A 27251-nucleotide genomic window follows, 5' to 3' on the forward strand; every position below is an offset into this window, starting at 1 on the left:
GTATCGAATTATCTTCCCGTTCCACTTCTCTCTCTTCGCCCCTCTCTCTGTCTCTCTCTCTCTCAGATAATCGTCACCGTCACATGCTGTCTCAATAATCCGGGGGAGGGAGGGGGCATTACCGGCCCCGGCCACTGACGTTATCAAACCCGGGCTAACGTTTTCAATCCTTAATCCGGTGTGGGTTTCTGTAATGCGTTCGTCAGCCAGATACGGATTATGCATTATGTGAATACTGACTCATATTATTTACCCCCGACATGATATAAATGTTTGTGTTTTTCTTTTGTTTTGTTTATTTTTGTTTGTTGTTTATTTTTTTCTTGTTTATTTTTGTTTGTTGTTTATTTTTGTCTCTTGTTTATTTTTGTTTGTTGTTTATTTTTGTTTGTTGTTTATTTTTTGTTTTGTTTATTTTTGTCTCTTGTTTATTTTTTTTGTTTTATTTTGTCTCTTGTTTAGTTTTTGTTTGTTGTTTTATTTTTTGTTTTGTTGTTTGTTTTTGTTTGTCGTTCGTTGTTCTTCTTGTTTGATAAGTGATATTTATTGTTCTGTTTTCGTACTCAAGAGGTGAAATTATTGTACTCAAGGGGTTAAATCACTGCACTCAAGAGCTTAAATCCCCTTACTCAATAGATTAAATCACCGTACTCAAGAGGTTAAATCACTGTATTCAAGGTTAAATCACCGTACTCAAGAGGTTAAATCACTGTATTCAATGGGTTAAATCACCGTACTCATGGGGTTAAATCACCGTACTCAAGAGGTTAAATCACCGTATTCAAGGGGTTAAATCACCGAACTCAAGAGGTTAAATCACTGTATTCAATGGGTTAAATCACCGTACTCAAGGGGTTAATCGTACCAGTTATCACCGAACTCAAGGGTTAAATCACCGAACTCAAGAGGTTAAATCACCGCATTCAAGAGGTTAAATCACCGGACTCAAGAGGTTAAATCACCGTATTCAGGGTTAAATCACTGCACTCAAGAGGTTAAATCACCGTACTCAAGGGCTAAATCACCGCACTCAAGAGCTTAAATCACCGCACTCAATCATTAAATCACCACAATAAACAACACATTTAACATAATCACCCAACTTGTGACCCCAAGCACAACTTTCTAACCCCACCCCACCCCACCCCTACCAGCCCCTTCCACCATACCCCTCACCTACTCCCACACCACCTTCCCCCTCCACCACCACATACCCCTCCCTACTCCACACACCACCTCCTCCCACCACCACCACCACATACCCCCACCCACTCCCACACCACCTCCCCCACCACCACCCCCTCCCCACCCCTCCCACACCACCCCTCCCACCCACCCACACACCCCCACCCACTCCCCACACACCTCCCCCCCCACACCCCCCCACCACTCCCCACCTCCCCCACCACCACCATACCCCTCCACCCTACTCCCCACCACCTTCCCCTCCCACCTCCCACCCCCCTACTCCCCACCTTCCCCCTCCCACCACCACATCCCTCCCCCTCCCTCCCCCCACCACCACCATACCCCTCTACTCCCACACCACCTCCCCCCACCAACTAATCCCCAACACCCCCCTCCCCATAAAACTCCTAATCACAAATCCCCAATAACACGAATAGTTTAGCCAACACCGACTCCATTAACAAGCCATAACTACTTGTTCCAACACCTAACAATAAGCAAGTTACGATACCCGGTGTGGAAGAATTACAATAGAAAGTTTGGTCCAAAGTTGGGCGTCTGATCGTATTAATAAATCATAAACAAAAACACAGAGAGAGGATGAAGTTTTATTTATCGAGTTGGTGAGATTGTTTATAGAGAGAGAGAGTGTATGTTCCCTCCACCCTACCCATCCATAAAGACCTTCCTTCACCCTCCTACCCACACCCACAAACCACCCTCCTACTCACCAACCCACCCACAAACACCCTCCCCACCCACAAACCCACCCTCCTACCACTAACCCAACAAACACCCCTCCCACCACCCATACCTTCAGCCCCCCCCAACACCTGAGGAGCTGTCGTGGCGGTGTTCGTGTGGTGTGGCCGCCTCCTCGACACACCTCACAAGTGACACATCCATTATTTATAAGCCCTGGCACGGGCGGGTCAGCTGAACACTGCTCACGCCCACCGTCTAACTCGCTTCAAGTTTTTGTGTGTAAATTGGGTAGATTTTCATTTTATCTGGTGACTGAAAGTTGACGTGCTGGCGTGAGGAGGGGCTAAGAGGGGTGGGGGTGGAGGAGGAGGTTGAGATCAGATGGGGGTTAGGTGGGGAGGATGATGAGGATGGGAGGATAAGGTGTGGTGTGAGAGACGGGAGGGCGGGCAGTGGGGAGGGGAGACGGGAGAGGGAGGAGGGAACATGAGGGGTGGGGTTGGGGATGGGAGAGTGTTACAATGGTTTAGCTTGTTACTATTATTATTATTATTATATTTTACACACACACACACACACACACACACACACACACACACACACACACACACACACACACACACACACACACACAGGTGTCTACGGTCATCAGCACCTCCAAGTAACAGCGCCTTCGCCCCCTCCTTCATCCCAAGGGATCCTCATCCTATGAAGTCCCTCACAACCAGGACTCGAAGGACCTCCTACTCCACAACAAACCTGCCCCTCCTTCCCCTGCCCCTCTCCCTCAATCCCCCTAAAACCTGAAACATCTCGTAAAAAACCAGGGCAAGATAAACCCAGGGTCTCTCTCTCTCTCTCTCTCTCTCTCTCTCTCTCTCTCTCGACACTTCCAGCTTCCAAATTCCAGTCCCAAAACCCCTGGAAAGATATGTGGAAGGAGATGTTTTCTCTGGATGTTCAGATTTAGATGCAAGGAGGAAGTTTTGGTGGATGTGTTGGTGGTAGTGGTGATGGTTCTTAGAGTAGGAGGGGTGGTAGGAGTGGAGGTAGTTGTGGTTGTGGTAGTAGTAGGAATTGGTTATGGTATAATAGTAATGGTGGTAGTAGAAGTTGGTTGTGATAGTCGTTGTGGTTGTGGTAGTATTAGTGGTTGTGGTGGTGGTGGTTGTGACGATCATGTTAGCTAATATCTTGATCACGAAGACAAGTCCAGTGCGGTGGCTGACAGTAGCGGGCGGGGCTGACAACACCAAGTCGCCGCCCACACACACACATTTATCGCTGACGGCAGTGGCTGGCTGACAGAGGAAGACTCTAGACAGATCATCTCCGCTATCATAACCACCCTTTCCGCCACATGTAAAGCTAAAATCCCTACAGCTACGTCTAATATATAAAGCTATGAAGATGCTCACGGTGTCCCTGAAGGAAGGAAGGAAAGCTGGAAGGAAGCGGTACTAACCTCGTGGAGGGAACGCGGATGTGAGTCGTGGAAGGAGTTTGTGTAGACCCCCTTCTGGTACGGCAGGAGGACCGAGGAGAACTGTAGGAGGGAGACACACCAGGGTTAGTCGTCGCCGGCAGCACCACCACCTGGGCCGCCTTCAGCAGCTCACCTATACTATAAGCCGCTTCAAGGAGCCAACCCCCACAACAGTTCTTAAGACAGATGTGGCAGAAAATCCCGTCCCACCCACTCAAGAGCTGCCAAGCCACTCTTTGAAGCCATCAGTTGCCTCCAGAGCTACAAAGCCATTATCAGGAGCCACAAGCAAACCCATCAGAGCTACCAGCCACCCATCAGAGCTACCAGCCACCCATCAGAGCTACCAGCCACCCATCAGAGCTACCAGCCACCCATCAGGCTACCAGCACCCATCAGAGCTACCAGCCACCCATCAGAGCTATCAGCCACCCATCAGAGCCACAAGCAACCATCAGAGCTACCAGCCACCATCAGAGCTACCAGCCACCATCAGAGCTACCAGCCACCCATCAGAGCTACCACCACCCATCAGAGCTACCAGCCACCATCAGAGTATCAGCCACCATCAGACTACCAGACACCCATCAGAGCTACCAGACACCCATCAGAGCTACAGACACCCATCAGAGCTACCAGACACCCATCAGATTACCAGACACCCATCAGAGTACCAGCCAATCAGAGCCAAAGCAAACCATCAGAGCACCAGCCACCCATCAGAACCAGCCACCCATCAGAGCTACCAGCCACCCATCAGAGCTATCAGCCACCCATCAGAGCCACAAGCAAACCATCAGGCCTGCCACCCATCAGAGCTACCAGCCACCCATCAGAGCTACCAGCCACCCATCAGAGCTACCAGCCACCCATCGAGCTACCAGCCACCCATCAGGCTATCAGCCACCATCAGAGCTACAGACACCCATCAGAGCTACCAGCCACCCATCAGAGCTACCAGCCACCCATCAGACTACCAGCCACCAGAACCACCAGCCACCATCAGAGCTACCAGCCACCCATCAAACTACAGCACCCATCAGATCAAAGCAAACCCATCAGAGCTACCAGCCACCCATCGAGCTACCAGCCACCCATCAGAGCTACCAGACCCCATCAGAGCTACCAGACACCCATCAGAGCTACCAGCCACCCATCAGAGCTATAGCCACCCATCAGACTATCAGCCACCCATCAGAGCTACCAGACACCCATCAGGTACCAGCCACCCATCAGAGCTACCAGCCACCCATCAGAGCTACCAGCCACCCATCAGAGCTACCAGCCACCCATCAGAGCTACCAGCCACCCATCAGAGTATCAGCCACCCATCAGACCCACCCATCAGAGCTACCAGCCACCCATCAGAGCTACCAGCCACCCATCAGAGCTACCAGACACCCATCAGAGCTACCAGCCACCCATCAGAGCTACCAGCCACCCATCAGAGCTAACAACTTACTCTCAAGAATGAGTTACCAAGTAGCTGTACCTAAGGGAGAGAAGGTATTACTATGCTGAGGGAGTAACGAGACAGTGACCGTCACTCGGGAGTTACAGAGCCACCAGAGAGTGTCCAGCCAGCGAAAGTAACAACAGCGGTAAGGGACATAGTAGTAGTGGAGATCCTGTAAATGTTTTTAATTACAAGAACAACAATAATGTCTTTACTTACTAATAATCTACAAACATCTTATGACTAATAAAGGTAACAGATATTACGTAAAGATTCAGAGCTTATTTTACCTGATGATTAAACAAACACCTTCATGCTACCTGGGGTGGGGGGGGATAGGTTAGGTTAGGTTAGGTTAGGTTAGGTTAGGTTAGGTTAGGTTAGGTTAGGTAAGCATTAGGGGCTTTAATCATCAGGTGAAATAGACTGTGATGTTTAATTTCCAGGTGAACAGAAATTTTAACTCTTTATGAAAAACTTAAATGGCTGAAGACAACACACACACACACACACACACACACACACACACACACACACACACACACACACACACACTATTTTCCCTTGATAAATTAGATAGTTAATCTTATTTATTGTATTATAAAGGTGTAGAGAGATTATAAGTGTTATATTAATGTGTTATATATACGACAGCGAGAGGCATTTATAAAGTCTTGTTTATCTCTTGAATAGTGACCCCCCACCACTTCACGTGTTCCTCCACCACACTTCCTCCTCCAGCACCTCCTCACCACCTCCTCCTTCACCTAAACCTCCTCCTTCTACCTCTCCTCCACTACACCTCTTCCTTCAACACATCCTCCTCCAGCACATCTCCCCCAGCACACCTCCTCCTCCAGCACCTCCCTCTTCAACACAGCTCCTCCTCCACCACACCTCCTCCTCCCTACACCTCCTCCTCCAGCAATCCTCCTCCAGCACCTCCTCCTCCAGCACCTCCCCTCCTCCAACACACCTCCTCCTCCAACACCTCCTCCTCCATCCTCCTCCCCCACCTCCTTCCACTACACCTCCTCCTCAGCACACCTACTCCTCCAGCACCCTACTCCTCCAGCACACCTCCTCCTCCACAACTCCTCCACACCTCCTCCTCCACCACACCTCCTCCTCCAGCACCTCCTCCTCCAGCACACCTCCTCCTCCAACACAGCTCCTCCTCCAGCACACCTCCTCCTCCATTTCCTCCCATCACCAGACCTCCAGAACCAATCTAACACAACATCGAACCTTCACGATGTAGACAGTTGTAGCCGTCGATAACCGGACACCCTTATGGATGATCCGGTCACCAACGATTAATAAGAGGGAGAGAGAGGATAGAGGGGAGGAGAGGAGGAAAGAAGGAGAGGAAGAATGAAGGATAGGAAGGAGGGAGATAGCGAAAAGAGAAGAGAGAGATAATAGGGTGAGACACAGGGGGGTGACGAGAGGACCTGCCTGACGGGGGGGGCGGAGGGGCAGGAGGGTAGTTAGTGAGTGAGGCGGAAAAACAATGGACTTACGCCTTCCTCTATTACCCATGATCCTCTGAGCTCCATAATTTTTACACTCTTCCCTAATTGATTATTAGTTGTGGTTCCTAATCTGGTGGAGGGGGTAGGGGCAGGTGGGGGGAGAGGTGAGGGAGGTGAGTTGGGATGGTGGTGGGGATGGGAGGCTTCACATCCCCCTTTTCCGCCATCACCCTCCTCGTCCTCCATCCCCCTCCCCCACTCTCCATCACCTCCCACCATAAACACTACAATGAAAGAGGCCAAAACTAGCGTCCACCACACCCTCCATCACCCCACCCCATCCCCCCTCCATCACCCCACCATAAAACACTACAATGAAAGAGGCCAAAACTAGCGTCCACCACACCCTCCATCACCCTCCCCACCCACCCATCCCCTCCATCACCTCACCATAAAGCACTACAATGAAAGAGCCAAAACTAGCGTCCCCACCCCTCCATCACCCCCTCCCCACCCCTCCATCACCCCCCCCCCTCCATCACCTCACCATAAAGCACTACAATGAAGAGGCCAAAACTAGCGTCCACCACACCTCCATCACCCTCCCACCCCTCCATCCCCACCCCCTCCATCACCCTCACCATAAAGCACTACAATGAAAGGCCAAAACTAGCGTCCAACACCCCTCCATCACCCCATCCCCTCCATCACCTCACCATAAAGCACTACAATGAAAGAGGCCAAAACTAGCGTCCACCACACCCTCCATCACCCCTCCCCACCCCTCCATCACCCCATCCCCTCCATCACCTCACCATAAACACTACAATGAAAGAGGCCAAAACAGCGTCCAACACCCCTCCATCCCTCCATCCCCCCCTCCATCACCCACCATAAAGCACTACAATGAAAGAGGCCAAAACAGCGTCCACCACACCCCTCATCACCCCCATCCCCTCCATCACCTCACCATAAAGCACTACAATGAAAGAAGCCAAACAACGTCACCACCTCCCACCCCACCCGTCCCCCTCCATCACCCCACCCCTCCATCACCCACCATAAAGCACTACAATGAGGCCAAAACTAGGCCATCACACCCCTCCATCACCCTCCATCACCCCACCCCACCCCCCTCCATCACCCTCACCATAGCACTACAATGAAAGAGGAGGCCAAACTAGCGGCCATCACTCTCCTCCTCCCAGACCGACCTGCCCCAAATCCTCTTACCTGTACCACCTCTGCTTACGTTATCTTATTGCTGGAAATGGTTGATGGTTTCTCCCTCTGTACTATCTGTCTGTCTGTCTGTCTGTACTGTCAGTCTGTCTGTCAGTATGTCTGGTTCTTGGCTTTATATTCTCTTTTACCTCACCCTCCACCTATACCCTCTACCCTCCACCCTACCCACCCTACCCTCCACCCTATACCCTCCACCTCCACCCCCTATACCCTCACCCTATACCCTCCACCCTATCTCCTCCACCCCTATACCCTCCACCCTATACCTCCCACCTATACCCTCACTATATCCTCCACCCTAACACCTCCACCTGCACCCCTACCCTCCACCCTACCTCCACCCTATACCCTCCCTCCCTATATCCTCCACCCTATACCCTCACTATACCCTCCACCCTATTCCTCCATCCCTATACCTCCACCCCTACCCCTATACCCTCCACCCTATACCTCCATCCTCCACCCCTACCACCCTCCACCCCTATACCCCTCCATCCTCCACCCCTACACCCTCACCCCTATACCTCCCCCTCCACCCTCCACCCTATACCCTCCACACCTCCACCCTCCATCCTCCCACCTCCACTCTCTCCTGCCCTCCACCCTCCACCCCACCCTCCACCCCTCCACCCCTATACCCTCCCCTCCACCCTCCCTCTACACCTCCACCCCTCCACCCTCACCCTGCTTCCCTAAACCTCATCCTCCATCCCCTTCACCAACTCCTTCCTTCATCCTCCTTCCTCACCCTCTCCTCCTGGTGGTGGCTTGCCTGGAAAAGAAGGAAGGAAGGAAGGAAGGAAGGAAGGAAGGAAGGAAGGAAGGAAGAGGGAGGGGAGGGAGGGAGTGGGGAGGGAAGGAATGAGGAGGAGGGTGGGGAGAGAAGGAATGAGGGAGGGAGGGAGAAGTGAGGAGGAGGATGGGATAAGCCCTTCACTCAACAACTATGCTAACCCCCATCATCCTCTATTCCCTGTGGAGATGGGAGTCTTGGTGTACTTGCTCCGCCCCTTCCCATCCTCCTCCTCCTACTACGACTACTACTACCACCTCTTCCTCCTTCTCTTCCTCCTCCTCCTTTCTTCTTCTCCTCTGCTGCGCCTACTACATGAGTGGGAGTATAAGGTGCTAGAACCCCATCACCCCCTACCCCACATACACACCCATTTTTTAAGGTTCACAGCGTGGGAGAAAGTGGGTGTCCCCGCCCTCACTCCCTCTCCTGGCTAGATTCACTATATGAGAGAGTCTTTTATGCCGTCTGCGATTGGTAAGTGATTGTAAACTTCACCTCTGAGAATCGTTTAAGCTTTTCTTGATTAGTAAGATGATTAGAACGACTGCTAATCACCTTACACCTCTATGACACCACTAAGGGCGCCATTACGGTACACAAAAGTAATAATATTGTGAGAAACCTAGCAATCACATTTCCTTTCCTGAAAAGAAAAGTACATTACAAAAAACTATATATACTTCAATATTTTCAGTCCATTGAGGAGTAAAAAGCATAAATTGGAATATATATAAATTTTGTATATAAACTTTGTATCGAAAGGCTGTAAATAAGATAAAAAAAATATATAGAAAACACTACATAAAAAATCATTACTTGTTTGACCTATGTAAGTGAAAAATATAAAAAGTAAATAAATAAAAAAGTATTAAAATATATTAATAGAGATTAAAATTACACGTGTTGCCATCAACCTGGTGAGAGAGCCATATTCTCTCATCCCACTATAATGCATCACTCACTCATCACAGACAGAGACAGACAGAAAGACACAGACTCAAAGACAGAAAGAGGCGGACACGATACGAAAAAAAAAAAACAGATCCCGCTGCCACCATAATGCATCACTCACTCATCACAGACAGAGACAGACAGAAAGACAGAAGAGACGGACATGATACGAAAAAAACAAAACAGATCCCGCTGCCACCATAATGTATCACTCCTCATCACAGACAGAGACAGACAGAAAGACAGAAAGAGACCAGACGATACGAAAAAAAAAAACAAATCCGCTGCCACCATAATGCATCACTCACTCATCACACTCGCTAATCTCCGCTAAAATGTGGATAATAGTCGACCAGATCTAAACCCGAGTGATTAGTGTAGGTTAATTTCCGATGGTATTACCCAGGGGACGACACACTCCCAGCCAGCCAGCCAGTGAGAGAGCCAGTTAGGTAGTGAGAGAGCCAGCTAGGTAGAGAGAAAGAGCCAGCTAGGTATTGAAAAAGCCAGCTAGTGAGAGAACCACACAGCCAGCTAAATAATGGTAGAAAGGGAGCCAGCTGAATAGAGAACTAGATGACTAGTTAAATAATGAGAAAGAAAGCCAGCTAGCTAATGACACACGGCCATATACTGAAGATGGTTAAAATAAAACTGTAAGAAGATTTATGGGTGAGGGAAGAGATAGGTGGAGGCTGACATGTTAAAGGGACCTGGGCGGAGGAGGGAGGAGGAGGAGGAAGGAAGGAGGAGGAGGAGGAGGAGGAGGAGGAGGAGGAGGAGGAGGAGGAGGAGGAGGAGGAGGGACGAGGATGGGGAAGAAAGGAGGAGGAAGAGGGTGGGTAAAGATAGAAAGCGAGACAAGAAGGAAGAAAGGAGGGAGGAAACAAAGGAGATACAGCGAGAATGGGTGGACAAGGAGGGATAATGGGAGGAAAAGAAGGAAAACGAGTGTTAAGAAGAGTGGGGGGAGGAGGAATAGTGGGGGTGAGGAGAGGAGGATAGTGGGGGTGAGGGAGGGAGGATGGTGGGGGTGAGGGAGAGGGAGGATAGTGGGGGGTGAGGAGAGGAGGATGGTGGGGGGTGAGGAGGAGGGACAGTGGGGGTGAGGGAGGGAGGATAGTGGGGGTGAGAGGGAGGGATGGTGGGGGGGGTGAGGAGGAGGATGGTGAGGGAGGATAGTGGGGGTGAGGGAGAGGGAGGATAGTGGGTGAGGAGGAGGATAGTGGGGGGTGAGGAGAGGAGGATAGTGGAGGTGGGAGGATAGTGGGGTGAGGGAGGGAGGGGGATGAGTGGGGGTGAGGAGGAGGATGGTGGGGGGAGAGGAGGATGTGAGTGGGGGTGGTGAGGGAGGATAGTGGGGTGGGGAGGGAGGGATGGTGAGGGAGGATGGTGGGGTGAGAGGAGGATGGTGGGGGTGGGGAGAGGATAGTGGGGGGTGAGGAGAATAGTGGGGGTGAGGTGGGAGATAGTGGGGGTGAGGAGAGGGAGGATAGTGGGGGTGAGGAGGAGGAGGATGGTGGGTGAGGAGGAGGATAGTGGGAGAGGAGGATAGTGGAGAATAGTGGGGGCAGAGGGAGGATGGTGGGGGTGAGGGAGAGGGAGAATGGTGGGGGGTGAGGGGAGGGAGAATAGTGGGGGTGAGGGAGGAGGATGGGGGTGAGGAGAGGGCTAGGATGAAGGAGGTGAGAAGGGAGGGATGGAGGGAGGCAGAGGGAAGGGGACAGAGAGTGATAAGAAGCAAAATGAGAGGTAAGAGGTGAAGGGAAAGAAATAGGAGATTGATCTGCAGGTGCTGGGAGGAGAGGGCCCACAGAGGAGACGAGGAAAGGAGAGGGTGAGGTGAACCTAGGGAGTGGGGAGAGAGATGAGAAGGAAAACTTGGGAGAGAGAACTGAAATCCTAAAAAAGAAACAAACGAAGAGGAGAGAGTTGTGAGGAGGAAGGATTTAAATTCTCTCCTCTCTTCTTCTTCTTCTCTCTCTCTCTCTCTCTCTCTCTCTCTCTCTCTCACCACACCACCTCCTCCACTATAGAAAGAAAGATGGAATCGATCAAACAAGAAGAGAGCAGCGGGTCAGTCTAAACTTTGGAACAAGTCAGCTTCGAATCAGCAATACAGCTTCATTCAACCCCGAAAGTATAGAATGAACCATTGTTTAAAGTCAACCAATGTTTTAAAAAGAACCAAACCTCCAGGCCAAACATAAGAGACGTACCTAAAAATGTACCTAAAACCGTACCTAAAAATAAAATCTACCTTAAAATGTACTTAAATAAACGTACCTCAATAAACGTATCTGAAAAACGTATCAACATCAAAGACGAAGTTCAAAAAAACGTAGCAAATAATTTCAAAGCTTTTATTATTATTATTATTATTATTATTTTTGTTCTTGTAAATCCCTGTTGTTGTTGTAGTAGTAGTAGTAGTAGTAGTAGTAGTAGTAGTAGTAGTAGTAGTAGTAGTAGTAGTAGTAGTAGGATATCTAATATTAAGGTAATAAAATGGCGGCGAAGGTGTGGCTATTGGGGGAGGCTGGAGGCCACACATTTGAAAAAAAAAAATAGTCGTAGTAGTAATAGTAATAGTAGTAATAGTAGACCATCCAAACTAGTCATCTCACCTGTTCCTAAATAGTGATATAAACATTAATCAACACTACATAAATACGTCATAAACAGGTAATTATGTTTGGTAATTACGCCTTGTTGAATCAAACTATTTGGAGGGCAGGAAAAAGCCTCACTTGATTGGCTGGCTCTCGGAAAAATGTCATTATGCAGTTAAGCTTTGTAAATTGGCTTGGTGAATGTGCTGATCCTTGGACGCCTGGATGGTAATGACTGGATGGATGGATGGTTATGGAGGGATGGATGGATGGATGGCTAATGACAGGGTGGATGGATGGATGGGTGACTGGAGGGTGGTTATGGATGGATGGCTGACTGGAAGGGTGGTTATGGATGGATGGCTGACTGGAAGGGTGGTTATGGATGGATGGATGGATGGATGGTTATGGATGGATGGATGGATGGATGGCTAGTAATGACAGGGTGGATGGATGGATGGATGGGTGACTGGAAGGGTGGTTATGGATGGATGGATGGGTGACTGGAAGGGTGGTTATGGATGGATGGATGGATGGTTATGGAGGGATGGATGGATGGATGGCTAGTAATGACAGGGTGGATGGATGGATGGCTGACATGTAGTGACCACCAACACTGATAAGGTTGTCAGCAGGTGTGCAATGACGACTTTGGCAGACCTTCCACCTGTTGGGAGGTGTATGTGTTGTGTTGTGTTGTGCTGTGTTGTGATACATGTTAGGGTGTTGTGTTGTGTTGTGTTGTGTGTTATGGTGTTGTGTTGTGATACATGTTAGGTTGTTGTGTTGTGGTGTGTTATGTATATTATATGTGTTGTGTTGTGTTGCGTGTGTGGTGACTATCATACTGTTGAAATATTCGTGGCGTGTATTATGAGGAGCTGTTGTATATATTGTGACGCTATTTATGTGGTATAGTATTATGTTTATTGAGGCACGTATTGTGTGGTGCAGTTATGATGACCACATACACCACCACCACCACCACCACCACCACACACACCACCACCACCACCATCAAAATTCCTACCTTCCCCCACACAACGTCACCACCACACCTATGTACTATATTACACCATTACACCCTCACCACCACCACCACTACCCCACCATCACATAACCCCATACCCCCCCCCCCTCATTAAAACTACCATCATATCTGTCACCCAACATACTGACAGGGCCCCACCACCACCACCACACCACACCACACCACTACCCCATCATCACCATAACCCCACCTTCACCCCCCACTCATTAAAGAGCTATCATATCTGTCACCCCCAACATGCTGAGCCCCACCTCACCACCACCACACCACACCACACCACACCCCATCATCACCATCACCCCACCTTCACCCCCCACTCATTAAAGAGCTACCCATCATATCTGTCACCAACATACAGCAGGCCCCCACCCTCACCACCACACCACCACACCACACCCTACCCATCATCACCATAACCCCACCTTCACCCCCCCACTCATTAAGAGCTACCCATCATATCTGCCCCCCAACATACTGACAGCGGGCCCCCCCTCACCACCACACCACACCACACCCACACCACTACCCCATCATCACCATAACCCCACCTTCACCCCCCACTCATTAAGAAACTACCCATCATATCTGTCACCCAACATGCTGACAGCGGGCCCCACCCTCTCAAATCAGCCGACCAAATAACCAACAGTGACATATTTAGCAAACAACGGCTCATAATAGGACCTGGCCAGCAGAATAATTTCATTGTTTTCGTTTGAGTGCTCGCCAACAAAGACCTATTGATTGATTTTTGGCTGTCATGCGCTCACTCTTGTAACTGATAGTTTAGCCTCTCTCTCTCTCTCTCTCTCTCTCTCTCTCTCTCTCCTCTCTATCTTCTCTTTCTCTCTCTCTCTCTCTCTCTCTCTACATCACCGAGCAGAAGTTCACCGTTTCAGATTCATTTCCTGTTATTCTGGTTGAGAACAGACGATCCCCCTCCCCCCTCCCCCTGCACTGTTGCCCGCTACTGTTTGTGTTCCCGTTGTGAGTATTAACAGGTGGAGAGAGAAGCTCTGTTATCGTGTTGTCTCGCACTGTACAAGCATTTATCGCCATCTCTTCTCTTCTCTTTTGGCTAATTCTCTCATTTATTATTCCCATTTTTTCTTCCCTCCCATACGTTTGTTTATATCCTGTGTGTGTGTGTGTGTGTGTGTGTGTGTGTGTGTGTGTGTGTGTGTGTGTGTGTGTGTGTGTTGTTCTCATTGTGCCTTGATTATCATTCTCTCTTTTCTCTTCTTTATTTACCTTCTTCAGTTCTTCTCTCTTGTTGTTTTTGTTGTCATTGTTGTTTGTTCTTGTTTGTAATGTTTTTGTTGTCATTGTTGTTTAGATAGACGAACGGATGGACACAATGTATATGTTTAGCTGCGTTAGGGATCTATGAACGTTTATCTTGACTGACTGACTGACTGACTGACTGATTGATTAACTGAGTAACTGACTGATTGACTAATTGACTGACTGACTGACTGACTGATTGACTGACTGACTCATTGACTGACTGACTGACTCATTGACTAACTGAGTAATTGACTGATTGACTGATTGACTAACTGACTGACTAACTGACTGATTGACTGACTGACTGATTGACTAACTGACTGACTGATTGACTGACTGACTGACTAACTGACTGATTGATTGACTAACTAACTGATTGTCTGATTTATATAAACAAAAGAATGATCAAGGTAAAAATATACGGAATACCTGAAGATTGGCCACCCCAGCTTATTCCACCCGTAGAATGGCCACCCCAGCTTATTCCACCCGTAGATTGGCCAATATTCCACCCGTAGAATGGCCACCCAGCTTATTCCACCCGTAGAATGGCCACCCCAGCTTATTCCACCTGTAGAATGGCCACCCCAGCTTATTCACCCGTAGAATGGCCACCCAGCTTATTTCACCTGAAGATTAAACACCCCAGCTTATTTCACCTACGTTATTTTAACATTCACCCTGAGATATGTTATTCCATGTAGAATGGCCACCCGGCTTATTCACCCGTAGAATGGACCCCAGCTTATTCCACCGTAGAATGGCCACAGCTTATTCCACCGTGAATGGCCACAAGCTTCACCTGAATTAAACACCCAGCTTATTTCACCTGAAGATATTGGCCGCTTCACCGTAGGAATGGCCACCGGAGCTTATTTCACCTGAATATTGGCCATTATTCCACCTGTAGAATGGCCACCCCAGCTTTAATTCTCCTGAAGAGTGGCAATTTGGATGAATACAACGGAAACAGACCAACGGAAACAGACCAACAGGAGAGACGGAACAAGCTGACCAACGACCATTGATTCTGTTTCTGTGAGCTGCCGGAACGACCTCCTCCCCCCCCTCCCTCTCTCCTCCCCCTCCTCTTTCCTCCTCCATACCACACCCCAACCCAACCTCTCCCTCCCTCATCTACCTTCTCCTCTCCTTTTATCACCCTCCTCCTTCCCTTTACCTCCACCCTCCCTCACCACCCCCCTCACACTTTTCTATCCTTATTTACCTCCCCTCCCCCACCTCCCCCCCTGGTCACTTCCGGTCCTGGTCTGCACCTTTTGTTGGCCGTAATTGTTCGGAAAATAGAACAGGTGACCTTTACTGCCAGCCCAGGGGAACATGGCCTCATTATTGTGTGGACTAGGGGAAGGTGGGTGGGTGTGGGCGGGTGGTGTGGATGGGTGAGTGGGTAGGGGTGTGGGTCAGATTGGTTAGGTCGTGGATGGTTAGCGGTGTGTGTGTGGGTGTGTCGTTAATCAACCTGCTACAATATTTGTTAAGGATCACGGCACTAAGCTAGTCTTCAGGAGGTTAGGTAGGCTGAGGTCTGTCCTTCTTGATATTGGATAAGTTTACTTTTTTTTAGCCACAAGACACATATTTTATTGTCTTATCTCACTCATTTCACAGGTCCTCGCATAACGAAACACACTATAACGAAATATACATTCCTCACAACGAAACATATTATAACGAAATATACACATTCATCGCGACAACGAAACATATTATAACGAAATATACACATTCATCGAACAACGAAACATATTATAACGAGAATATACACATTCATCGCATAACGAAACATACTATAACGAAATATACATTCCTCGAACAACGAAACATATTATAACGAAATATACACATTCTTCCGCGAAACATTATAACGAAATATACATTCTTCGCACAACAGAAACATATTATAACGAAATATACACATTCTTCGCACAACAGAAACATATTATAACGAAATATACACATTCATCGAACAACGAAACATACTATAACGAAATATATTCCTCGAACAACGAAACATACTATAACGAAATATACACATTCTTCGCACAACGAAACATATTATAACGAAATATACACATTCTTCGCACAACAGAAACATATTATAACGAAATATACACATTCATCGAACAACGAAACATACTATAACGAAAATATACATTCCTCGAACAACGAAACATACTATAACGAAATATACACATTCATCGCACAACGAAACATATTATAACGAAATATACACATTCATCGAACAACGAAACATACAACAGAAATATACACATTCCTCACATAACGAACTCACTACAGCGGCAGATACACGTTACTCTTGCAACAGAACTCGCTATAACGGAACACACACACATTACTCGAAAAACGGATCTCGCTATAACGAAAAAGCCTCCTTTCTTAATCCCGCGCCGTTGAGACTAGCGAAAGAAAAACAGTCTGGCAGCGCTTGAGGCAGAGTTTGTTTTTTGCAATCAAGCGGCAGCAGCAAGGAGGAGGGGACAGGAAGGGGGGGTAGGGGAGGAGCTAGGGGGAGGGGTAGGGAGAGGGAGGAAATAAACACCAATACGAGCTGTTTGGGACTCCTTCCTGGCCATTGTGTCTGGCCCGGGGAATCACAGCTACAAGCAGGGTCGTGTGTTTGCTTCTGATTTGCATAAGACTTGCCTTACTCGCCCTAATTAACTTGTGCGTCAGTCCATCAGTTCGCGGAAAATTATCCACGCTGATAGATTTTCATTTGCCCTTCAAGCGAGAGGAAAGTTGTTTTGCGATTTTTCTTTTCATTAGTTTTTTTTTTTCATAGTTTTTTTTTCTTTTTGTTTGTTTTTTGTTGTTGTGAGTTGATTATTTTGTGTTTTTTTTTATTTTTTATAATTTTGGTTTTTCATTCAACTCTCTCTCTCTCTCTCTCTCTCTCTCTCTCTCTCTCTCTCTCTCTCACCCCACCTATGTCTTTCAAATTCTTTCTTTTTTCCTGTTTTTATCAAGTTCTCTCTAAATAACCACCTGTGTGTCTCTTTCTCTCTCTGTTTTCTCCCAACTTTACTACCCCCATTTCTCTCTCTTTACCCCACCTCCCCCTCTCTCCTTTACCCCTCCCCTCTCCTTACCCCTCCCTCTCCCCCTCTCTTACCCCTACCCCCTCTCCTTACCCCTACCCTCTCCCTCTCCTTCACCCTACCCTCCCCTCTCCTTACCCCTTCCCTCCCCCTCTCCTTACCCCCTCCTCCCCTCCTTACCCCTACCCTCCCCCTCTCTCTCCCCTGGATGAATGGCTCCTTGTGAATAGTGTTTGGTATATAAACTCAGCTCCTTACGTTGGGAAATAATTAGATATTTAGCCTGAGGACATCCAGAGGAATGTTTGACGAGTGAGGGATTCCATTTGTATTCTTCCTTTTGTTTTGTTGTTCCCCCTTTGGCTTCCCCCCCCCTCCCACCCTCTCTCTTACCATTTTGACTCACGTTACTCATTCTTTCTTTTTTTTTCCCACATGTTGTTTATGGCCTGTTTATGTCAGTGGTCCTGTTTATGTCAGTGGTCCTGTGTTTATGTCAGTGGTCCCTGTTTATGTCAGTGGTCCCTGTTTATGTCAGTGGTCCCTGTTTATGTCAGTGGTCCCTGTTTATGTCAGTGGTCCTGTTTATGTCAGTGGTTCCCTGTTTATGTCAGTGGTCCCTGTTTATGTCAGTGGCCCTGTTTATGTCAGTGGCCCCTGTTTTATAGTGGCCCCTGTTTATGTCAGTGGCTGTTTATGTCAGTGGCCCCTGTTTATGTCGTTGGCCCCTGTTTATGTCAGTGGTCCTTTGTTTATATCAGTGGCCCTGTTTATGTCAGTGGGCCCTGTTTATGTCAGTGGCCCCTGTTTATGTCAGTGGCCCCTGTTTATGTCAGTGGCCCCTGTTTTATCATCAGTGTGCCCCTGTTTATGTCAGTGGCCCCTGTTTATGTCAGTGGCTGTTTATGTCAGTGGCCTGTTTATGTCAGTGGCCCCTGTTTATGTCAGTGGCCCTGTTTATATCAGTGTTTCTTTATGTCAGTGGTCCCTGTTTATATCAGTGGCCCTGTTTATGTCAGTGGTCCCTGTTTATGTCAGTGGCCCTGTTTATATCAGTGGCCCCTGTTTTATGTCAGTGGTCCCTGTTTATGTCAGTGGCTGTTTATGTCAGTGGCTGTTTATGTCAGTGGCCCCTGTTTATGTCAGTAGCCCTGTTTATGTCAGTGGCCTGTTTTATGTCAGTGGCCCTGTTTATGTCAGTGGTCCTGTTTATATCAGTGGCCCCTGTTTATGTCAGTGGCCCCTGTTTATGTCAGTGGCCCTGTTTATGTCAGTGGCCCTGTTTATGTCAGTGGCCCCTGTTTTGTGTCAGTGGCCCCTGTTTATGTCAGTGGCCCCTGTTTATGTCAGTGGCCCTGTTTATGTCAGTGGCCCCTGTTTATGTCAGTGGCCCCTGTGTTTATGTCAGTGGCCCCTGTTTGTCAGTGGTCCCTGTTTATGTCAGTGGCCCTGTTTATATCAGTGGCCCTGTTTATGTCAGTGGCCGTTTATATCAGTGGTCCCTGTTTATGTCAGTGGTCCTGTTTATGTCAATGGTCCCTGTTTATCAGTGGCCCTGTTTATATCAGTGGCCCTGTTTATATCAGTGGCCTGTTTATATCAGTGCCCCTGTTTATGTCAGTGGCCCTGTTTATGTCAGTGGCCCCATATCAGTGGGTCCCTGTTTAAAGTGGTCCCTGTTTATATCAGTGGTCTGTTTATATCAGTGGTCCCTGTTTATATCAGTGGCCCCTGTTTATATCAGTGGTCCCTGTTTATATCAGTGGTCCCTGTTTATATCAGTGGTCCCTGTTTATATCAGTGGCCCCTGTTTATGTTTGGGCCACTAATTATCAGCTCCTAGCCTAACCTGACCTGACCTGACCTGACCTGACCTGACCTGACCTAACCTAACTCCACTGTACACCATTACAAACATGACACAGAAGGTTAATGGCGTGTCAGGCCTTCATCTTTCCACTGGTGTTTACATTAAAATATTTTCAAGTTTACGATACAAATAATAAAGTTTTTAAGAGAAATAAACTTTTGGTTCACCTGAAGATTAACCCACCTCAGTTTATTTCACCTAATTTTCTGTGATTGGTCGTTGATACTCCTCTCGTGATTGGCTAATCTGTATATCTCTCTTGTGATTGGTCGTTTGATACTCCTCTCGTGATTGGCTAATACTGCATCCTCTCTTGTGATTGGTCGTTTGATACCTCTCGTGATTGGCTATCTGTATATCTGTGATTGGTGTTTTCCTCCGTGATTGGCTAATACTGTATATCCTCTCTTGTGATTGGTCGTTTGATACTCCTCTCGTGATTGGCTAATACTGTATATCCTCTCTTGTGATTGGCCGTTTAATATTTCCTTTATTCTAATCCGCCTTTTCTCCAATCATCTCTATTATTATATTTTTTTCATTCATATTTATTTTGATTTTCAGATTTTCGTTAAAGTTGTCGAATATTTGACGTAATTGTTGTTTTTTTTAACAGAAAAAGTGTAATAAAGTCCCGTTATTTACTGGTTCTTGTTGTGTCACGTTATAAAGGCAGCGTGTGTGTGTGTGTGTGTGTGTGTGTGTGTGTGTGTGTGTGTGTGTGTGTGTGTGTGTGTGTTGTGTGTGTGTGTGTGTGTGTGTGTGTGTGTGTTCCTCTCTCTCTCTCTCTCTCTCTCTCTCTCTCTCTCTCTCTCTCCCTCGCTACACACCACCACCAACAAAACACAAAAGTTGTTCTTCTTGTGGTCGGGTAACACAATGACCCCAGCACACAATTGTTCTTCATCTAGCATTGTTATACGGTGTTCTTTGTTCACTCAGACGCCTATATTAACTATGCGAATAACATATCACACCCCCCACACACACAGAATCCGACTTGTTTATATTCTTAGACAGACATCCCCCTCTCTCTCCCCCTCCTCCCCCTCCTCTTCCCCTTCCTCTCCCCCCCTCCTCGCGTTTTTGGTCAGACTTGGAACATTGTACAAGTTTTTTTCCTCTCCTGAAATAATGTTAACTGTGTTTCTGTATTTGTTTTAGTGGTAAATGATTAAAATATTCCATGCTGGTGTTTATTCTGTGGGGGGTAGAAAGGAGGAATAGAGGAGAAAGTGGAGGTGAGGTGAATAACTCTGTGGTGGTATATTATGGTTGGCAAGTCTCGGGTGTTAGTGTGGTGGTCGTAGAGTCGTTGTGTGGTAGTAGTGAGTCGTCGTCGTCGTCATCGTCTCAGTGTGGTGGTAGTGAGTCGTCGTCATCGTCTCAGTGTGGTGGTAGTGAGTCGTCGTCAGTGGTAGAGAGTGGTCGTGTTGCGTCGTGTAGCCAAGTCACGATGCACACGTAAAAAATATACGTCGTGTTAGGCTGATCTGCTCAACTCTTCTCTCCTCTCTTGTGGATGTTAAAATAATAGTAAATTATGTTCCGTGGGTTAAAAAAAAAATTATTCTCTTAATAAACAAGAAAATGTTTTGAGGTTAATGTTAATGTTGTTGAAGCTGTGATGTTTATTATCTCCCAGTCCCACCCAATACCACCCAGCACCACCCAGAACCTCCTAACACCACCCAGTACCACCCAGAACCTCCTAACACCACCCAGTACCACCCAGAACCTCCTAACACCATCCTAACATCACCTAACACCAACCAGCACCACTCAGCCCCACCCAGCACCACCCTGCCCTCAGCCACAGTACCACCCAGCACCACTCAGCCCCACCCAGTACCACGCACCAGTACCCAGCACCACTCAGCACCATAGCCCATCCAGTACCAGCACCACCCAGCACCATCAGCCCCCCAGCACCACCCAGCACCTCAAGCCCCACCCAGCACCAGCCCACCCAGCACCACTCAGCCCCACCCAGCACCACTGCACCAAGTAACACCCGGTACCCAGCCCACAGTACCACCCAGCCCCACAGTACCACCCAGCACCACCCAGCACCTCAGCCCCGTACCACCGCACCACTCAACCCCACCCACATCACACCTCCACCCTCAAGTCATCACCAGACTCAAAATTTCCCCCATTGAAAACATGTTGACATATGACGTCATCAACACGTCATCAGTATACACCTCCAAGCCTTTGTTTACACCCTAACTTATGACGTCACCTGCTGTATATCCTAATTAATGCTTATCCTTATGAGTCCTTCTAAGTCTGCTCTATCTCTCATCAATTATTCCCCTTTATGGCCTTGTCTCCTAGTTCTTGTTCATATTTTCCCTCTTCTTCATTATCCTGTCTCGTTCTTTGTCCTCTTGTTCGTTAAGTCTGATGTATTGTCGTGAGTTTTGTTCAAGGTGACAACAAGTTTGGTAGTATGTTGATGGTGACGTAGAGGATTCATGGGAGGGGTTCAGTGTTGTTTAACGGTTCATATAAGGGGTTCACTGTTGTTTAAGGATTCATATAAGGGGTTCAGTGTTGTTTAAGGGTTCATATAAGGGGTTCAGTGTTGTTTAAGGGTTCATATAAGGGGTTCAGTGTTTTTAAGGTTCATATCAGGGGTTCAGTGTTGTTTAAGGGTTCATATAAGGGGTTCAGTGTTTTTTAAGGGTTCATATCAGGGGTTCAGTGTTGTTTAAGGGTTCATATAAGGGGTTCAGTGTTGTTTAAGGGTTCATATAAGGGGTTCAGTGTTGTTTAAGGGTTCATATAAGGGGTTCAGTGTTGTTTAGGGGTCGAACTCTTGATGTGTCTCCTTTAAACCAACGGCCTCATAGACCACCAAAACAACAAGAAGCCTCTTTAGATTATCAAAGTTAACGCAAACAACAACTATTGCCCTCTAGATCATTAAAACAATAACTATAGCGACGTAAGACCATTAAAACAACAACAATTGCCTTTAAACAACCAAAATAACAACGATTGCTGCTCTAAGCCATAAGAGCAAAAGCTATTACCCATCTACACCATCAAAACAACAACTATCGCCCCTCTACATCATAAAAACAACAACTATCGCCCTCTACATCATAAAAACAACAACTATCGCTTCTCTACATCATAAAAACAACAACTATCGCCTCTCTACATCATAAAACAACTATCCCTCTACATCTAAAACAACAACTATCGCCCCTCTACATCATAAAAACAACAACTATCGCCCCTCTACATCATAAAAACAACAACTATCGCCCCTCTACATCATAAAAACAACAACTATCGCCCTCTACATCATAAAAACAACAACTATCGCCCCTCTACATAAAAACACCAACTATCTCCCCTCTAGTCCATTAAAGCAACAACTATTGCCTTTAAAAACAATCAGCCATAAATCGCGACCCCGTGTAACAATCAGAACAGCTGACCACCGCGTATGACAACAAGTCGGGGAATCCCCTAAAGACCACCCCGCCCCTCCTCCCTTCCCCTCTCCTCCTCCCTCTCTCTCTCTCTCCCTCTCTCACACACCCCTTTTATTTCCTCCCTCTCATCTCCCTCTTTCTTGTCTACTTGCTACCTTTCCTTTCTCTTTTCTTCACCTTCTCTAATGATTTATTTTCTTTGTTGCTTTGTCTCTGTCTGTCTGTCTGCCTGCCCCCCCCTCTCTCTCTCTTCTCTCTCTCTCTCTCAGTTTGTCCCTCTCCTTTCTCTGTCTCTCCTTCTCTCACTTTCGTACTCTCTCTTCTCTCCTCAATCCCTCTCATCCCTACTCCCTCTTTTGTCTTTGCCTTCCATTCATTTCCTCCTCTCATCCCTAATCCCTAATCCCTCTCACCTTCCTAATCTCTCTCACCCTTACTCCTAATCCCTCTCACCCTTAATCCTAATCTCTCACCCCTTAATCCCTAATCTCTCTCACCCTTAATCCCTAATCTCTCTCACCCTTATTCCTAATCCTTCTCACCCTTAATCCCTAATCCCTCTCACCCTTAATCCTAATCTCTCTCACCTTAATCTCAATCCCACTCACCATCCTCTTACCCCTTTTCCAATCTCCCACTCACCCACTGAACCTTTTTCCCCTTCACCCCCACTCACCCCCTCTCCCCTCAAACCCACTCCTAACTCACCCCTCCCCCTCACTCCTCCTTCTCCCCCCTCAAATCCACCCTAACTCACCCCCCTCCTCCCTCTCCCACCCCTAACACCCCACCCTCTCTCACTCCCCCTCCCTCTCCACCCCTCCTCCCCCCACCTCCACCTCTCTTGCCTGACCCCTCCCCTCTCAACAATGGACAAGGTTCATGAGGGGAGAGGTGATCCTGGGTTGTGAACTGTACTCACCCTCTCAACACACTCACTCTCACTTTGATCATATGTAACAGTGGTGAGAGGGAGAAGGAGGGAAGAGCATGGTTAGATGTGAAATGGAGGGAAAGAGGAGGAAGAGGTAAGATGGAAAAAACGAGGAAGAAGATGAACAGAAATAGACGATGATGACCAAGGAAGCAACGCAGATGTGAGAGAGAGAGAGAGAGAGAGAGACAATGAAAGAATTAACACCCACACACACACACACACTGGAACTCACTCATTGAAATTTCCCCACGGACCTCCCTCCTGCCGAGATTCACGCACCTTATGTCGCGATTATCCCCTCGTAATTCCCTAAACCCCAATCATCCCTCCTCCCCCCATCCTACCTCCCCTTCCCTCCCCTCCTTCCCCTCCCCTCCCTCCCTTCCCCTACCTCCTTCCCTCCTCCTCCTCCACCCCTCAACAGGACCTCGATACATAGAATATCCACTCCTAGGCAGACCCGATAATTCGAACAAAACTCAAGATCTGTGTGGAATCCTCTCCCCGTCCGCCCCTCCCTTGCCCGTCCCGCCCCTTGCCCTCTACACCCATACATAATAAGTTAAGTTAGTGTTAAGCTCTCCTGAATATACTGAATGGATGGGGCAACCTCTCTCCTGCCCCCTGGTCCACCCCCTGGTCCATCGCCCCTCTCCTGGTCCACCTACTGTTCCACCCCCTGGTCCATCGCCCTCTCCTGGTCCACCTACCCTCCTGGTCCACCCCCTGGTCCATCGCCCCCTCTCCTGGTCCACCTACCCTCCTGGTCCACCACCCCTCCTGGTCCCACCCCCTGGTCCATCGCCCCTCTCCTGGTCCACCTACCCTCCTGGTCCACCCCTCTGGTCCATCGCCCCTCTCCTGGTCCACTACCTCCTGGTCCCCCTCTGGTCCATCGCCCCCTCTCCTGGTCCACCTACCCTCCTGGTCCACCCCTCTGGTCCATCGCCCCCTCTCCTGTCCATCGCCCCTCTCCTGTCCCACCTACCCTCCTGGTCCACCTACCCTCCTTGGTCCATCGCCCCTCTCCTGGTCCACCCACCCTCCTGGTCCACCCCTCCCTGGTCCACCTACCTCCTGGTCCACCCCCTGGTCCATCGCCCCTCTCCTGGTCCACCCCCTGGTCCACCCCTACCTCCTGGTCCACCCCTCTGGTCCATCGCCCCTCTCCTGGTCCACCTACCCTCCTGGTCCACCCCTCTGGTCCATCGCCCCCCTCTCTCCTAGTTTATATACGTTTAAAAGTTTGTTATTCGGGTCCTTTCACTTGTCGCTGTGATCAACTTTCCACTGTTTGATCATACTTTATTAATCAAACACAACAACTATCAACTCCAGCAACTTCATCAACTTTCTGTCAATCAAAGTAAATATCTTTGTCTAATCATCATTTTATCCATCAATCCAAAAAAAACCACATTTCTATCCATCTATCAGTCGTCCACCCATCCACTGCGCTTCAACCCCCAAGCAAAGTGAATTTACTAAACAACATATTTGAGTAATTTCCTGCCTCTCTCCTTCCCTCCTTCATTCCTTCCTCTCTCCCATCTCTACTTCTGTCTGTCCCACCCCTCCTCCTCCCCCCCTCCTCCATCTCTCCTTCTCCTTCTCCCCCCCCTCCCACCCCACCCCCCCCCCCCTCCCTGGCATATCTTTAATTCTCCAGAAATCTTCAATGTTTTATTTGTGGGTTGCAAAATCCAGGACCAAGTACTCAGCCCTCCAAGAAAATCCGATTTACCTCATTAAATCCGTTGGGATGCTTACAAGTGATTACTTTTGGCTTCATGAGTTAAATGTTTTGACTTCACATTAAGAGTTCATATTGGTTTTGGTTTCATCTCATCGTCGAGGCTTCAATAAATGGATCACCGTTTTGACTTCACATGATTACTGTTTTGACGTCATTCGTTGTTTTGACTTCACATGGATCATTGTTTTGACTTCTCTCTCTCCTGTCTGTGTGTTGGTCCGTCCGTCTTAATACCCCCCAGTGACAGGTGATGGGTAAAAGACACTATTCTGATATCTGAGTTTTATCACCTAGACCACCCCAAAGTTTCTCTCCTCTCTCCTGTCTGTCTGTCTAGGTGTAACAGCTGTAACCAATGGCTGTGTTATGAGTACAGGTGTTGGGTACGTGATGGCCCAGGTGTTGATGTTTACCTGTAATACCCTGATGTACTGTACCTGTCGAGGGAGGGAGGAGGGAGGGCCCTAACTTATCCCTCCCTACGTCCTCTCATCCATCCCCTCACTTGCCCCTCACCACCCCTAGCCCATCTCCTCGCCATCCTTAACCCCTTCCCTTACCTCTCACCGCTGCTCACCACGTCTTCACCACCTCCTAACCTAACCCAACCCGTCACCTCGGTTCCCCTCACCCGTCCCCTCACTTCCCCTCAGCCGTCCCCTCGTCTGAGCCGTTGGCTACACAAGAGTGATGATATCCATCGTAAACTAATTAGCCGCTCTGAATGGCCCGACTAAACAATTATTACTCCCACGTCCCCCTCTCTCCCTCTCCTCCTTCCTCCCCTCCTCACCCTCCCCTCACTTCTCACATGGAAGCACTTATGGTTTTCCCCTCATCGCCTGTTAATGCTCCTCCCTCTCTTTACTTCGCCTCTCTCTCTCTCTCTCTCTCTCTCTCTCTCTCTCTCTCTCTCTCTCTCACTTTTTGTCGGGGTTTAAATGTCTTTTTCAGTCAGTGAGGTGATATCGAAAAAGTGTCGGAGCTTCGAATCTTTGGGTGAAGAGCGTGTCAGAAGCTTCGGGTGGCTGTGTTGCGTGTTACACTGAGCTGAGTTTAGCTTTTAGCCTTTTATGGTTCCTTGTGTTGCTTTACTGGGTTCTTCTTCTTAGTGTTTAGCTTAGGCTTTCCTTCTGTTTGTTATTGTTTGTTTATGTTATTATAAGTGCCCTTGTTGTTGTAAATGTTGCTGTTGTTATTGTCTTTGTTGTTGTTCTGCATTTTATTGTTGTTGTAATAGTAGAAGTAGTAGTAATAATAATAGTACAGTAATAGTAGCAGTAGTAATAGTGAAGTGGACGTTGTTGTTGTTGTTGTTCTTTAACATACCGTTCTTCCGTCAAGATCTGGGAAGAACTTCTGAAGAGGAGGAGAGAGACAGTTGGACCCGTCAAGATTCCCGTCTCTCTGTCTCTCTCTCTCTTTCTTTACCGGTTTATCCTCTCTCTCTCTCTCTCTCTCTCTCTCTCTCTCTCTCTCTCTCTCTCTCTCTCAGCCACTTGAGCCATCACAGTGCCGAGGAAAATCAACATTATCAGAGAGTCTGTGAATGGCTGAGCCTTAACCTCTCACTTCAACAAAGGTCACTCCATGAGACTCCCTCCATCCTCCTGACCCTCCATCACACTACCCTCCTCCCTCCCTCCTCCTTCCTAACTCTGCTGCTCCCTCCTCTCCCCCCCTCCCAACTCTCCCATTTCTGAAGACTGTCACCCCATTTTAGGAACACCATCAGGAATATTTTTGTAAACAACGTCAAAACATTCTCAAAAAAAAATTGTGAGCTCTGTGAGAAAGTGTTTTTAACCCTGTACTCATAATTTCCTTGGACAATTTATTTACGAATCCTTGTGAGTATTTTTAGGTCACATGTTGAATAGTGCTCCCAAGACGGTACAAAA

The 27251-nt window shown here is 48.0% G+C and overlaps 1 protein-coding gene across 1 annotated transcript in view; it reads right to left on the minus strand.

The window, feature by feature from the left end:
• Positions 1 to 27251, minus strand: part of LOC121870218 (inhibitory POU protein-like) — a 141489-nt gene that overhangs the window by 91942 nt on the left and 22296 nt on the right. Inside the window, exon 2 of the mRNA XM_042371993.1 lies at positions 3359 to 3439. Within this exon, the coding sequence (XP_042227927.1) occupies positions 3359 to 3439 (81 nt within the window). The remainder of the gene's footprint in view (positions 1 to 3358; positions 3440 to 27251) is intronic.

This window comes from Homarus americanus, unplaced genomic scaffold, assembly GCF_018991925.1.
Source record: "Homarus americanus isolate GMGI-L3 unplaced genomic scaffold, GMGI_Hamer_2.0 scaffold52687, whole genome shotgun sequence".
Taxonomy (NCBI): domain Eukaryota; kingdom Metazoa; phylum Arthropoda; class Malacostraca; order Decapoda; family Nephropidae; genus Homarus; species Homarus americanus.